Genomic DNA, 15,441 nt, shown 5'->3' on the forward strand with positions numbered 1-15,441 from the left:
AAAATCCTGATCCCCCCCCCCCCGTGACATATAATTCTTATTATTCAAAAAGTGAACTCCTGTTCACATGGAGGAAGCCTAGAAGGCCATTAACTTGGTCTAAACAAGCTTCCAAAGAACATGGTATCCATGAAAGAGAAATATAAAAGAACAAAAGGACAGTTGAAGTACTGAGGAAGAAATCACTAAGGAATTATAAAGTTTAAAAAATACAATAGAGAACTGAAATGCATAAATATGTCACAATATATATTTATATACTGTATATGAGGCCCCTAGAACCTTAAGAAATGCAAAAAACTCACTGTGTTAATAACTCATTCTTGAATCGCCCCCCCTTAAAAATCAAATTGCCCCCCTATGGGGTGTGTGCCCCACCTTGGGAACCACTGTTCTAACCCCTTAATTTTCAGATGGGGAAATTTAAGTATAAAGAAGCATAGGAAACAGTGGAATAAACAAAGATAAATAGTTCCTTATTTCAGGACTTCTCAGAGCCTTTCATTTATGAATGTGCATGTGAATCTCCAAGAAAGGATTATATTAAAATTTTATTTTACCACAATATCTTATTATGGATTATCTTTTAATAGTATCTTTTGGGACAGTAGCTCCATGCACCCCATGTTTGAGTATTTGTTAGGTGTTAGGCACAGTTCTAAGTACCTTATATGTTTCAACCCATTAGATATGCTGCATATATTTTTTTGTATTTTTAGTTTTTATGTTTGTTATTGACTTTAGAGCAGTGGTTCTCAACCCTCCTAATGCCGTCACTCTTTAATACAGTTCCTCATGTGGTGACCCCCAATTTCATTGTTACAAATTGAACATAATTAAAGCATAGTGATTAATCACAAAAACAATATGTAATTATATGTGTGTTTTCCAATGGTCTTAGGCGACCTTGTGAAAGGGTCATTCGAGCCCCCAAGAGGTCGCGACCCACAGGTTGAGAACCGCTGCTTTAGAGAGAGGGAGAGGGAAAGAAACATCCATTTCTGTCTGCTAGAGGCAGGAAGATGAACATGGAGGGGAAGAGAGAAACATCTATCGGTTGCCTCCACCCTTCCTCCTTACCCCCAGTTGGGATCGAACCCATGATCTTTTGGCTTATAGGATGACGTGCTAACCAACTGAGCCACACCGGCCAGGGCTATTTGTTCTTTCTTAACTTTATGTGAAAATCTGCCTTAAGAACTAATGTGCCGTAACAGAGAATGTAAGGTAGTCGCAAGATGGGGTGTGTGTGTGTGTGTGTGTGTGTGTGTGTGTGTGTGTGTGTAAATCCAGAATATAAGTCCTGGGCATTGATTCATTTATAATTTATCATAATGTTCTTTTATCTAGTTGATCATTAATTTATTTATTTAGCTTGCTTTAGATACTTAAAATATTCACTGTACACTATATATTAAATAGCAATATAATTGTTTTAGTTTTTAAAAAATACCTTTGTGCCCTGACTGGTTTTTGCTCAGTGGTTGGAGTGTCGGCCTGCGGACTCAAGGGTCCAAGGTTCGATTCCGGCCAAGGACATGTACCTTGGTTGCGGGCATATTCCTAGTGGGGAGTATGCAGGAGGCAGCTGATCGATGTTTCTAACTCTCTGTCCTTCTCCCTTCCTCTCTGTAAAAAAATCAATAAAATATATTTAAAAAAATATATCTTTGTATTGATTTCAGAGAGGAAGGGAGAAGGAGAGGCAGAAACATCAATGATGTGAATCATTGATCAACTGCCTCCCGCATGCCCCCTGCTGGGGATCAAGCTGGCAACCTGGGCATGCGCCCTGACCTGTAATTGAACCATGACCTCTTGGTTCCTGGGTCCACACTCAATCATTGAGCCACACACCCACTCAGTATAATTTTTGATAACTTATTGGAGTAATTTATTTGTAGAACATTTATTGGTACCTACTATAATCCATTTACATTGCATCACATTGTATCACCCAAACTGTTGTCATTCCATTAATACAGTAAAAGTTTTCCTGGTTAAATATGTTTTGTAAATGTTGATTGTCCTATATAAGGAAAGGGTAATATGCAAATCAACTGAAAGGCAGCACAACCTCAGGGGGAGTACTGCTCAGCCAGAAGCTGACTTACGGCTGGCGACTGTAGCGTTGGTGGCGGGAGCCTCTCTCGCTTCCGCAGCAGCGCTGAGATTGTCCAGCTGACGGCTTAGGCCCGCTCCCCCTAAGCCAGTGATGGCGAACCTATGACACGCGTGTCAGAGGTGACACGCGAACTCATTTTTTTGGTTGATTTTTCTTTGTTAAATGGCATTTAAATATATAAAATAAATATCAAAAATATAAATCTTTGTTTTACGATGGTTGCAGATATCAAAAAATGTCTATATGTGACACAGCACCAGAGTTAAGTTAGGGTTTTTCAAAATGCTGACACACCGAGCTCAAAAGGTTCGCCATCACTGCCCTAAGCCATCAGTTGGACATCCCCTGAGGGCTCGCGGACTGTGAGAGGGCACAGGCTGGGCTGAGGGAACCCTCCCCCCCCAGTACATGAGGCGTCTAGTATACATATAATTTTCTCCACTTTAAAATATTCCTAAATGTCAGAAAAAAGTTACTGTAAAGCATGCTCAGAAGAAAAACATACCTCCCCATCAATATAACCACCATTTACATTTTTCTGTATATTTTTGTAACATTTTGGTAGCTACTCTTTGGAAACATACACCCTCCTGCCTCTAGCCAATGAATCACATTTCTTGGCCTTATGTAGTCCCTTTCCTTGAATTGGTCTGGCTCAATGACTTTTTAAAAATATATATATTTTTTATTCATTTCAGAGAGGAAGGGAGAGGGGAGAGAGGGATAGAAACATTAATGATGAGAGAGCATCACTAATTGGCTGCCTTCTGCACGCCCCCTACTGGGGATAGAGCCCACAACCCAGGCATGTGCCTCTGACTGGAATCTAAACCAGGACCCTTCAGTCCTCAGGCGGATGCTCTATCCACTGAGCCAGACCGGCTAGGGATGATTCAATGACTTTTGATTAGTACAATGAGCAGAAGTGGTTCTTCTAAGGCTAAGTCTTAAGAAGTTTTGCAGCTTTTGCCAAATTTTCTTAGAATGCTTGCTCTGGGAGAAGCCAGCTTCTAGTAAGAATTCAGACTGCTCTGAAACCACAAGATGTGTGCAATCCCAAGCTATATAGACAGACTGCATGAAAGGAGGGTGGGAAGGAGAGAGAAATTCCCAGCCAGCTCCTACCTTTTCCAGCAATCCTAGCTGAGATGTCAGACATTTGAGTGATAAAGCCATCTTATATGGCTGTCCAGCTCAGTGTTACTTTCAGATGATTCTAGGCCCAGCTGTCTTCTGACTAAAGCTACACTGAGAACACAAGTGAGTGTAATGCAGCTGAGTCCAGTCAATACACAGAACTATCAGAGGTAAAAATAAATTCTTGTTTTAAGCCATTAAGTTTTGGTGTGGTTTCTTACACAGCAGTAGATAACCAGAACAATGTTTATGCATATACTAGCAAGTACATTCCTTTTCCCCCTCTTTTTTACTCAAATGGTAGTTACTTTACACACTTCTCCCCCTTTTTTGTCATTTAATAATGTATCTTGAAAATCAGAATCTAAAGAGAAAAGGCTTCCTCATTTTTTATGACACTGATTAGATAAACCACATTGTTTCTGATATTTTACTATTATTACAATCTGTGTACATACATCATTTCACCTATATAAATATATATATATGAATATATATCTATAGCATAAATTCTTAAAATAATTGCTTGATCAAAGGGTATGACTTTTATTAAGATATAGTTGACATAAAATAACTTCACAAATGGCAAACTTTTGATAAATATTGCCAAATTGTCTTTTATAGAGGTTGCATGAACTTGTATTTTCATCTGCAATATGCAAGAGTGTATTTCTCCACACATTTGCTAATACAGTGTGCTATCAGACTTTTGGATCTTACCTATCTGATAGGCTAAAAAATAAAATTATTATGTAATTATAATTTTTAAAAAACTGAGTGAAGTTGAACTCATGTTTGTATTTAAATTTCTATAAACTATCCATATATTTTACCTATTTTTCTTTAGGTGGTGGATTTTTTCTTATTTGTATTTTTTTATTAAAATTAGCCCTTTATCTCTCATAATGTTTGCAACAACTTTATCTGCTTTTTTATTGTCTTTTGGTTGTTGTGTTATGGAAATTATGGCCATATAAAATGTTGGTATTTTATTTTTGTGTCTTCACTTTTATGATAGGTTTATTTATCTCTACTTTTATGGCTTTTACATTTTGTGTCATAGCTAGACAATTATTCTCTACCCTGAGAGTAAAGCTTTCATCTTGAACTTCATGGTTTCTTTTTGTTTTTTGTTTTTTTACATTTGAATTTTTTATCTGATAGGAATTCATCTTAGTATGAAATACGGTATGTGATCAGTAGGTTTATATTTTTTCCCAGGTTTTTACTGTTTTGGTAATATGAATTGGAAGAAGAAATATTAATGCCACCGGGGAGAAACCTGACCAAAGAAGTCTGAAATATATAGTAAATGCCCCCCCCCTTTTTTGTTAATTTTAGATGCTAAACTTCTAAGTATCATGATTTAAAAAGAAATTTTATGCTCTTATTTCTAGAACTAGAGGCCTGGTGCATGAAATTCATGCATGGGGGTGGGGAGGGTGTCCTTCAGCCTGGCCTGCACCCTCTCGCAATCCAGGACCCCTGTGGGATCAGGCCTAAACTGGCAGTCGGACATTCCTCTCGCAATCCAGGACTGCTGGCTCCTAACCACTCGCTTGTCTGCCTGCCTGATCGCCCCTAACCGCCTCTGCCTGCCTGCCTGATCACCCCTAACCACTCTGCCTGCCTACCTGATGCCCCTAACTGCTCACCTGCCTGCCTGATCGCCCCTAACCACTTGCCTGCCTGCCTGATTGCCCCTAACCACTCGCCTGCCTCCCTGATTGCCCCTAACTGCCTCTGCCTCGGCCTCCGCACCCGGGACCCAGGCTTCCCTACCTCTGGCCAGCCGCAGGCACCCGGGACCCAGGCTGCTTCACCTGGGCCGGCCGCAGGCGCCGGGGCCCAGCTTTGTCAGGAAGGACGTCCTGAAGATGTCTGGTCTGTCTGGTATAATTAGCATATTACCCTTTTATTAGTATAGATGAGGGGAGGATAACATTTTTGCTTTCTTATGTGACTGAAAATGTGCAGTATGAAGTGCCTCAAAAAATTTTTTTTACCTTGAAAAGGGGAAAAATTTTTTTTCTAGATACCTATCTAGAATTTATTTATTGAATAATTAATTCATCTTTTTTTAAATAGTTTGAAATGTCACATAAAATACTAAAACTTCTATGGCCCAGAATTACACAGTTTTCTTATAGCTTATTGATATATTTCTCTCCTCTTTCAGCATTTTTCTGTAGAAATGTTTGTTTTCCTATATGAACTTTAGAATCATCTTGTTTAATTCCCAGTTGACTCTGTTGGCATTTTTATTGGAATTGTGTTAAATTTAATGACTGAATCAAGGAGAATTTGCATTTTTTAATGCTGATTCTAATTATCCACAAACATGTTTTATAAGCATTTTAAAGCTACTTCAAATGCATCACTCATTATTCTTATTAAATTTATTCCTTGGTGTTTTGTCCCTTTTGTTGTTAACATGGAAGTATTAGTTTGCTAGGGCTGCCAAAACAAGATACACAGACTGGGTTGCTTAAACACAGTTATGGAGGTTGGAACTCCAAGATCAAGGTGCCAGCACAAGATCAAGGTGCCAGCACAGTTGATTTCTCTGAGGCCTCTCTTCTTGGCTTTGGCTGCTGACCCTTTTATGCTTTCTTCACATGTTGTTTTTTTTTCTGTGTGTGTTCATCCCTGTGTCTATGTGTCCAAATTTCCCCTTCTTCTAAGGACATCAGTCCAATTGATTTAAGGCCCACCTATAAAATTTCATTTAATCCTAATTACCTTTTAATTTATTTTTTATTGATTTCAGAGAAGAAAGGAGTGGGGGGAGAGAGATAGAAACATCAATGATGAGAGAGAATCATTGATCGGCTGCTTCCTGCACACCCCTCACTGGAGATTGAGCCTGCAACCCGGGCATGGGCCCTGCCAGGAATCAAATCATGATCTCTTGGTTTCATAGGTCGATGCTCAACCACTGAGCAACACCAGCTGGGCCTAATTACCACTTTAAAGACTCTGTCTCCAAACAAATCACATTCTGAGGTACTGGGAGTTATGGCTTCAACATAGGAATTTTAGGGGGACACAGTTCATTCCATAACAATGGCAAATAAAGAATTTTCTTTCTTTTACCTAGTAACTGTTAATTTGTATATCTGAAAGTGATTTCAATATTTTATTTTGCACCTAGTCATATTGCTTCTGATTTATAATAGTTTTTACTTTATTCACTTAAAATTAGGTTATCTGTGCCCAGCCGATGTGGCTCAGTGGTTGAGCATCGACCTCAACCTATGAACCAGGAGGTCACAGTTTGATTCCCAGTCAGGGCACATGCCTAGGTTGTGGACTTGACCCCCAGTGTGAGTCATGCAGGAGGCAGCCAATCAATGATCCTCTCACATCATTTATGTTTCTATCGCTCCCTCCCTCTCCTTTCCTCTCTGAAATTAACAAAAATACATTTTTAAAAATTACATTATTTGTAAATAATCATTTTCTCATCCTTTATAGTTTTTATACCTTTTTTTTGTCTAATGCAGTTAGAACTATTGATACAAGGTTAATTAAGAGTAGTAAGAGTAGATCCTCTTGTATTCCTGACTTTAATGAGGCTAGTAACTTCTGGTGTTCCCATTAAACATGGTACTGGCTTTTGGAATAACATAGATTTATTTTGTCACTGTAAGGGCATATCTTCTATTTTTATTTTATTACAATGTTTAATAAATGGATATTTATTATAATTTAAAAAACAATTATGGGTAATTTTATCAAATTCCTTTTTGGCATACATAGAAATGATTGTATATGTTTTCTCTTTGATCCAATAATGTATCGAATGTATAAATCAGTTTCCTAATATTGAACCATCCTTGCTTTTCTATATTTGGTTATGACATATTCTTTTTAAATTTATTTATTGATTTGAGAGAGAAGAAGAGGGAGAGAGAGAAAGAAAGAGAAACACTGATTCATTTTACACTTATTTATGCATTCATTGCTTGATGCCTTGACTCCTGGATTGAACCCGCAACCCTGGTGTATTGGGGCTGAGCTACCTGGCCAAGGCTATGACATTTTCTTTGAATTTTATGTTTGCATAAAAATTCATAAATGGGACATCTATAGATTTATTGTTTTATCAAATCTATTGAGTTAGGCACAATTTTATTCTTGCTTCTGGGGTCAGTTTTTTGTTTTTGTTTTTTACTCTCACCTCAGGATATATTTTCTATTGATTTTTTTTAGAGAGAGTGGAGGGAAGGAAGGGGGGGGGGAGAGAGAGAGAAAAACAATGTGACAGACATCAATTGGTTGCCTCCTATCCGCACCCCAACTGGGGCTGGAGATCGAGCCTGCAACTGAGGTATGTTCCCTTGACCAGGAATCGAACCCAAAACCCTTCATTATGTGGGCTAGCGCGCTAACCCTGAGCCAAATTGGCCAGGGCTATGCTTAGTTTTGTTTATATTTTCTTATTATTTGTTTTCATTCATTTCTAAGTTTATTTGCATGCAATTGAGCAAAGTAATCTCTTAATATTATTTTAGTTTTGTCTTTTGTAGCTGTTTACTTACCATTTCTGCGTGTGTGTATATGCACATGAATTCTTTTCTTTCCTTTGTTGTTTTTTAAATATCTTTTTATTGATTTTAGAGAGGAAGGGAGAGATAGAAATATCAATGACGAGAGAGAATCATTGATGGGCTGCCTCTTGGATGCCCCCTGCTGGGGATTGAGCCCACAACCCGTGCATGTGCCCTGACCTCCTGGATCATAGGTTGACACTCAACCACCGAGCTTCCCTATGTTGTTTTGATTGGGCTGCAGTGGTTCTCAACCTTCCTAATGCCGCGACCCTTTAATAGAGTTCCTCATGTTGTGGTGACCCCCAATTTCATTGTTACAAATTGAACATAATTAAAGCATAGTGATTAATCAAAAAACAATATGTAATTATATATGTGTTTTCTGATGGTCTTAGGCGACCTCTGTGAAAGGGTCGTTTGACCCCCAAAGGGGTCGCGACCCACAGATTGAGAACCGCTGGGCTAGAGGATGGTTATTTATTATGTTTTTCAAATAACCAGCTTTGGGTTTATTAATTGATTTTGTCTTCTAATTTATTTATGTTATCTTTATTAATTCATTTGATTTCTTTTTAGGTTTACTTTATTGATAGATAATGCAATTAATATTCCTAGTTAGTCATTAGTCTATTAATTTGATTTATAGTTTCTTGTTCTACAGAAGTTTTAAGTTTTTAGTAACCAAAACTATCAGCCTTTTTCTTTTATAACTTCTTTGTTTCATATTACTCTTCTAAAAAGGCTTCACACCCTCCATTATAAAAATGCTTTATGATTTTCATAGATTTATGATTTTTTTTAACTTTCTAGAATTTATTTTTCCTTACTATTTGAGGTGGTGTTTAAATTATTTTGTTTCCAGGTAGATTGCCAACCATTCCTACATCACTTATTAAACAATCTATCTTTGCCTCATTTATTTGAAATACTTATATACCTAACGTTTTATATCTTGTGAAAAATCCTATTGATTTTTTCAGATTATAGGATTATTTTGGGGGATAATTAAATTGACATCTTTAAAACATTGAGGCTTTACATGTAGAAATATGGAATATTTCTCTGTTTACTTCAGTTTTTCTGTGTCCTTCAGTAAGGTTTTATCATTTTCTTATTAGGGTTTATTACTAGGTGTCCTTTAGTTTTTGTTAAGATAATAAATTAAATGGTTTTCATTATTTTTCTTATCTGGTTATTGATATATTTTGATTTTTCTATATTACTCTTGTCCAGCTTAAGTTACTGAACCCTTTGACTGTTTCTGTTTGTTTTTTTAGTTGATTCTCTTGGATTTTCTAGATAGTCTTGTTGTCTCTTTGTTCCCAGTACTTACACTGTGTTTTTAAGTTTTGCTTCTGGCAGAGTATCTCATTGACTCGACTTGGTCTTCCGGAGTGGTTGCTCTATTCTTCTTAGCTCCAGAGGACAGAACTAGGACAGATAGGCGGAAAGCTAGAGCTATTTGAACATGGAAGAAAAGCTGATTTGACAGTAGTAATGTCAGATAAAATACAATGTAAAGTGAAGAGTATTCATAAAGCAAAATAAGCAGCTAGAGCATTATTGAATTTACCTTACACCTCACATAGCCTTGAAAATAAAAACTGGCAAGATTAGAAAGAAAACTGATGAGTTCACAGTTATGTGAGAGATTTTAGCATACCTGTACTAAAATGGGTAGGTAAACAGAAAATTAGTCAAGAATATAGGGAAAATTTGAACAACACAACTGATGAAGTTGATCTAATACATTTAGAAAATTTTGTACCCAGCAAATAAAAAATATGTGTTATTTTTTACCACACAAGGAATACTTAGAAAAGTGTATGCTCAATCATAAAAGAAGTCTCCAAAATTTAAGGTAACCAGAATCTGTAGACCAGATTCTCTTACCACAGTAATTAAACTTGAAACCAGCAATAAAAATAAATTTTTGAAAATCTAATCTGATTAGAAACTAGAAAATACACTTATAAGTAACTCATAGTTTAAAGAGGAAGCTTGAAAAGAGCCAGCAGAGTAAAGAATGAAGTAAGTAGATGGAAGAGCATATTAAAGATCATAATTTTTTTATATCGTGATGGCAAATGATAAGACTAGTAAAATTGGCCAGTATAGGTATTACTTGAACCTCTATTCCTATTTAGGGTTTATTTGGACGTTAATACTATTTTTCTTTAGAAGACAGCCAATGTGAGCTAATAAAAATATAAGACTCAAAATATATATTACAAATTTATAAATTTATTGTCAAATTTTCAGGAGTGTATTTTTCCATATAACCAGAAAATTAACTATAGAACTATTTAAGTGAAAACATCAAAATGTAGAATTACTTTACTGTTGTTTATTTTAAAGATTTTTATAATGGCCTTTAATAAATAATTCTTTTTATATATTTAAGATATTTTTCTTTCTCTTCTTGTAGGTCACTCAAATGAGTCGTCCAGACCTGATTCTCTTTCTGATGAAATACCTGATGGCTCTCATAGTTGGTATTCCCTCCATATTTTGGGTTGGAAGCAAAAAGACATGCTTTGAATGGGCCAGTTTTTTTCATGGTCGTAGGAAAAAAGAGTAAGTTGAAGTAAATTATCACAATGTTCACAGACTTCACATTCACGTCAATGTTTTTGTGTTGCTTACATTAAAATAATTTGGGTTATAACTTCAGCTGCCATCAGTTAAGACTGGCATAGTAGCATGTCTTAATTAAAAACTAAAACCTTGGTTTGGCTCAGTTGGTTGAGCATTGTCCTGTGCAACAAAAAGTCACTGGTTTGATTCCCTGTCAGGGGTTGGATTTCTGATCAAGACACATGCCCAGGTATGGACTCTCTCCCCAGTTAGGAGTGGGGGAGGGGGCAGGCAGGAGGCAGCCAATTGATGTTTCTCTCTCTAAAATCAATAAAAAAACATTTTTAAAATAATATAAAAAGCTAAAGACGTGGCCCTGGCTGGATAGCTCAGTTGAGTAGGGTGTCATCCAGTACACCAAGGTTGCATGTTCAATCTCCAGTCAGGATAAATACATGAATCAATCAATGAATGCATAAATAAGTAGAACAATAAATTTATGTTTCTCTCTCTTTCCCTCTCCCTCCCTCCCTCCCTCCCTCCCTCTCAAATCAATTTTTTTAAAAAAGCTAAAAACTTCTCTTCCTTACTAAGAGATATGAGGAAAGGTCAATCTTTATTTTTAAAAAAACAAATTATAATTTTTCTTAAAATTAAAAACAAAGTAATGCTTTTATATACATTCTTATATTATGCTCGTGATATTCCTGTGAGGGTTGGTATGTATTATAATCTTTGTGTTACAGATGAGAAAACAGACACAGAGAGGTTAAATGCCTTGGCCTAAGTCACACAGGTATTAGATTAGGCTTCCATTTCAAATTGAACTTCCAAGTAAACCATAAATGATTTAAGAGATAGCATGCTATTCCTTTCTGATATAGTACACATTAAAGCCAATATAGAAAAAAAATTATTTCATTATATAACATAAAATATGTTTAAGAAAGTATTTTAATTCAATTCATAGTTGGCCACACTGCATATTAGAATATTATGGTAACGGTAAGACTTGCCAAAGCAGTCTTTTGAGGGCACATTTAAAGAATCTTTAATTTTTAATTTTTTTGAACCCTTAGTTCATAAAATAAAACAAGGTTCTTCAATATTCACAGAGGAACAAATTATTTTAAACTTTTTACTCAGAATCTTATATGAACATCATATCTGAATTCTAAATTAGTAGAATAACTTATGGATAGGGTCCATGGAAATTGGGTTTTGGGAGATATTCTTAAGATTGTATTTAAAATGTTGTGCCTTGTATGGGTTAATGTACTTCCTTTTTTTTTTAATTAAATCTTTATTGTTCAGATTATTACAGTTGTTCCTCTTTTTTCCCCCCATAGCTCCCCTCTACCCAGTTTCCACCCCACCCTCTGCCCTTACCCCCCCCCCCCAACTGTCCTCAGCCATAGGTGCACAATTTTTGTCCAGTCTCTTCCCGCACCCCCCACCCCCCACCCCGAGAATAGTCAGTCCACTCCCTTTCTATGCCCCTGATTCTATTATATTCACCAGTTTATTCTGTTCATCAGATTATTAATTCACTTGATTTTTAGATTCGCTTGTTGATAGATGCGTATTTGTTGTTCATAATTTGTATCTTTACCTTTTTCTTCTTCTTCCTCTTCTTAAAGGTTACCTTTCAGCATTTCATATAATACTGGTTTGATGGTGATGAACTCCTTTAGCTTTTTCTTATCTGTGAAGCTCTTTATCTCACCTTCAGTTCTGAATGATAGCTTTGTTGGGTAAAGTAATCTTGGTTGTAGGTTCTTGGTATTCATCACTTTGAATATTTCTTGCCACTCCCTTCTGGCCTGCAAAGTTTCTGTTGAGAAATCAGCTGACAGTCGTATGGGTACTCCCTTGTAGGTAACTGACTGTCTTTGTCTTGCTGCTTTTAAGATTCTCTCTTTGTCTTTTGCTCTTGGCATTTTAATTATGATGTGTCTTGGTGTGGTCCTCTTTGGATTCCTTTTGTTTGGGGTTCTCTGCGCTTCCTGGACTTGTAAGTCTATTTCTTTCACCAGGAAGGGGAAGTTTTCTGTCATTATTTCTTCAAATAGGTTTTCAATATCTTGCTGTCTCTCTTCTTCTGGCACACCCATAATTCGGATGTTGGTATGCTTGAAGTTGTCCCAGAGGCTCCTTACACTATCTTCATATTTTTGGATTCCTTTTTCTTTTTGTTTTTCCGGTTGGGTATTTTTTGCTTCTTTGTATTTCAAATCTTTGACTTGATTCTTGCGATCCTCTGGTCTGCTGTTGGAACTCTGTATAATATTCTGTATTTCAGTCAGTGTATGCTTAATTTCTACTTGGTCCTTTTTCATATCCTCAAGGGTCTCACTTGATTTCTTGAGGGTATCACTAAATTTATCAGCGGTTTCTAGAAAATTCTTGAAAAACCTTATAAGTGTGGTTTTGAACTCTATATCCAGTAGTTTGCTTTCCTCCATTTCTGTCATTTGTGACCTATTTCTTTGTCTCCACATTTTGGCTGCTTCCCTGTGTTGGTGGAGTGGCTTTGTGTGCTAGGTGTCCTGTAGGGCCCAGTGGCTCAGCCTCCCCAGTTACCTGAGGTAGACACTCTTGGTACACCCCTTTGTGGGCTTTGTGCACAGGCTTGTTGTAGTTAAGCCTTGATTGTTGTAGGTATCACTGGGAGGATTTGGCCTCCAGGCAAATTGGCTATGAGAATCAGCTGTGGTTATGGTGGGAGAACTTCTGTGCTGGAGGCACCCTTATGGGGCAAGACTTGCCTCAGTGGGGCTTTGGTGCTCACTGAGTCTGCCCCCTGAGTGTGTCCCTTGTGGATCTGAGGAATTGTAATCTGGATGGTCCACTCTGACCACTGGGTACACTGGCTCTTGGATCTCTAAGGAGATGCTAATTTAGCCTCTGCCTGAGGCTACCCAGCAGGAGCTATGGAGAGATCTGCAGATTCCTCTTCTTTGTTTGGAGTTTGGAGGTGCCCAGATGAGGCCCACCTGTGAAGCAGTGCAAGCTGCTGTGGGGCCTTGGGCCTTCTTTTGGATGTTCTGGGTTTCTCTGACCCAGCTGCAGTTAGTTAGGTATTTTTATATTGCAAAGGGCCTGGGCATTCATATGTAAAAGCCTCTGCACACAGCTTGGGTGGGGCGGGGTCTCAGGGAATCAACAGGGTGGAGCAAACAGCTATGGCTGCTCCCCAGTCCTACCCTAAGAGGCCCCACGTCTCAGCGTCCGCGGTAATCACTGCAAGCATCTCTGAGAGAAAGCCGCCCTCGAGTTCTGACTGATGCCAGACAGTCCAGTTTCTCCCCGTATGAGTCTGGGTCCCCAGAGACTGCCTGGAACTGGCGTTCAGAGTAGTTGGGAGCTTGTGTCTCCCTCCCGATTGAAAAAGACAGCCATGTCCTCAGTTGTCAGCCCTTTCCATGTGCACCTCCGTACCTCTGCATTACTTCCACACCTCTGAGTCTCAGTATGCTTTTCTCTTTCCTTCTAGTTATAGAATTTCCACTCAGCCAGCCTTCCTGTGGTTCTGGATGATGCCGGTTTTGTCTTTTAGTTGTATTTTTGAAGTGGTTGTGCAAGGTAGCAATTTCTGGTGTTTACCTATGCCGCCATCTTGGTTTTCTCGAGGGTTAATGTACTTTCACTATGCAACTTTTAAAGTGCCTCAATAACCAAAATCTGTATTTTCTAAAATATTAGTGATTAGTAGTTTCTCTTAAACAGTTTAAATTGAAATAAAATAATTACATTTAAAATATATATATTTCTTATCCTGAGACTGCTACTAGTGATATCAGATAATGTATTTCTCCTTTAAATACAGTTTCATAGGGCAGAGAGGGAAAGAAGGGGAAAGATGCATTCAACAGCAACCACAAAAATATATTTTCTAGGCATTAATTCATTCTTTTTTTTTTTCATTAATTCATTCTTTAAGAAGTCTTTTTTTTTTTTTTTTAAATATATTTTATTGATTTTTTACAGAGAGGAAGGGAGAGAGATAGAGAGTTAGAAACATCGATGAGAGAGAAACATCGATCAGCTGCCTCCTGCACATCTCCTACTGGGGATGTGCCCGCAACCCAGGTACATGCCCTTGACCGGAATCGAACCTGGGACCTTTCAGTCCGCAGGCCGACGCTCTATCCGCTGAGCCAAACCGGTTTCGGCAAGAAGTCTTTATTGAATGCTTACTATGTGCCATGAACTATTTTGGGATGCCAGGGATTCAATAGCAAACAAGGCAGGACAAGTTCCTGCTTTCATGGAGTCTTTTTTGTAGGATTTACTGTGATTTATCTGTGTATTTGTTGAACATTTTAAATATATTTTAATCACAGTACAACATAAAGCTGAGGAAGGGACTTGAATTAAACATTCCTGGTCACCTCTGGATCATCCTATCTAATAATAGACGAACATGGTGATTAACCATACCTCAGCTACGCTTCCCATTGGCTAATCAGCAGGATATGCAAATTAACTGCCAACAAAGATGGCGGCCGGCAGCCACACAGCTGAAGCGAACATGAGGCTTGCTTGCTCCAGTGATGGAGGAAGCCAAGGTTCCCCGCCTGCCACGGCCCAGCTCTGAGCTCCAGATGCAACAATGTTGCAATTATAGAAGCTAAACAAACCCAGATACCTGCTTTCAGCCACCACAGCCTCAGAGCTTAGAGCGCCAGTGATGGCAACAGAGTCTCAATTATAGAAGCTAAACAAACCCAGATACCTGCTTTCAGCTAGCCACAGCCTCAGAGCTGGAGCCAGCTCTCAGCTCTAGTAACAGCTATAGAAGGTAAATAAATCCCAGAATAAAAAAATAAAAAATAGGCTGGTAGCTTCAGTCGCCCGCCAGCCTGAAAACGGCCCTCAGCCCCTCACCCAGGCTGGCCAGGCACCCCAGTGAGGACTCCCACCCTGAAGGGGGTGTGACCAGCTGCAAACAGCCATCGTCCCCTCATCCAGGCTGGCCAGGCACCCAAGCGGGATCCCCACCCTGATCCGGGACACCTTTCAGGGCAAACCAGCCGGCCCCCA

At 38.3% G+C, this 15,441-nt stretch overlaps 1 protein-coding gene across 1 annotated transcript in view; it reads left to right on the forward strand.

The window, feature by feature from the left end:
• The window catches only part of FZD3 (frizzled class receptor 3), a 133,959-nt gene that overhangs the window by 78,655 nt on the left and 39,863 nt on the right, over positions 1–15,441 (forward strand). The window contains exon 6 of the mRNA XM_081092871.1: positions 10,247–10,395. Within this exon, the coding sequence (XP_080948997.1) occupies positions 10,247–10,395 (149 nt within the window). The remainder of the gene's footprint in view (positions 1–10,246; positions 10,396–15,441) is intronic.

This window comes from Myotis nattereri (genome assembly GCF_964212035.1).
Source record: "Myotis nattereri genome assembly, chromosome: 5".
NCBI classification, from domain to species: Eukaryota; Metazoa; Chordata; class Mammalia; order Chiroptera; family Vespertilionidae; genus Myotis; species Myotis nattereri.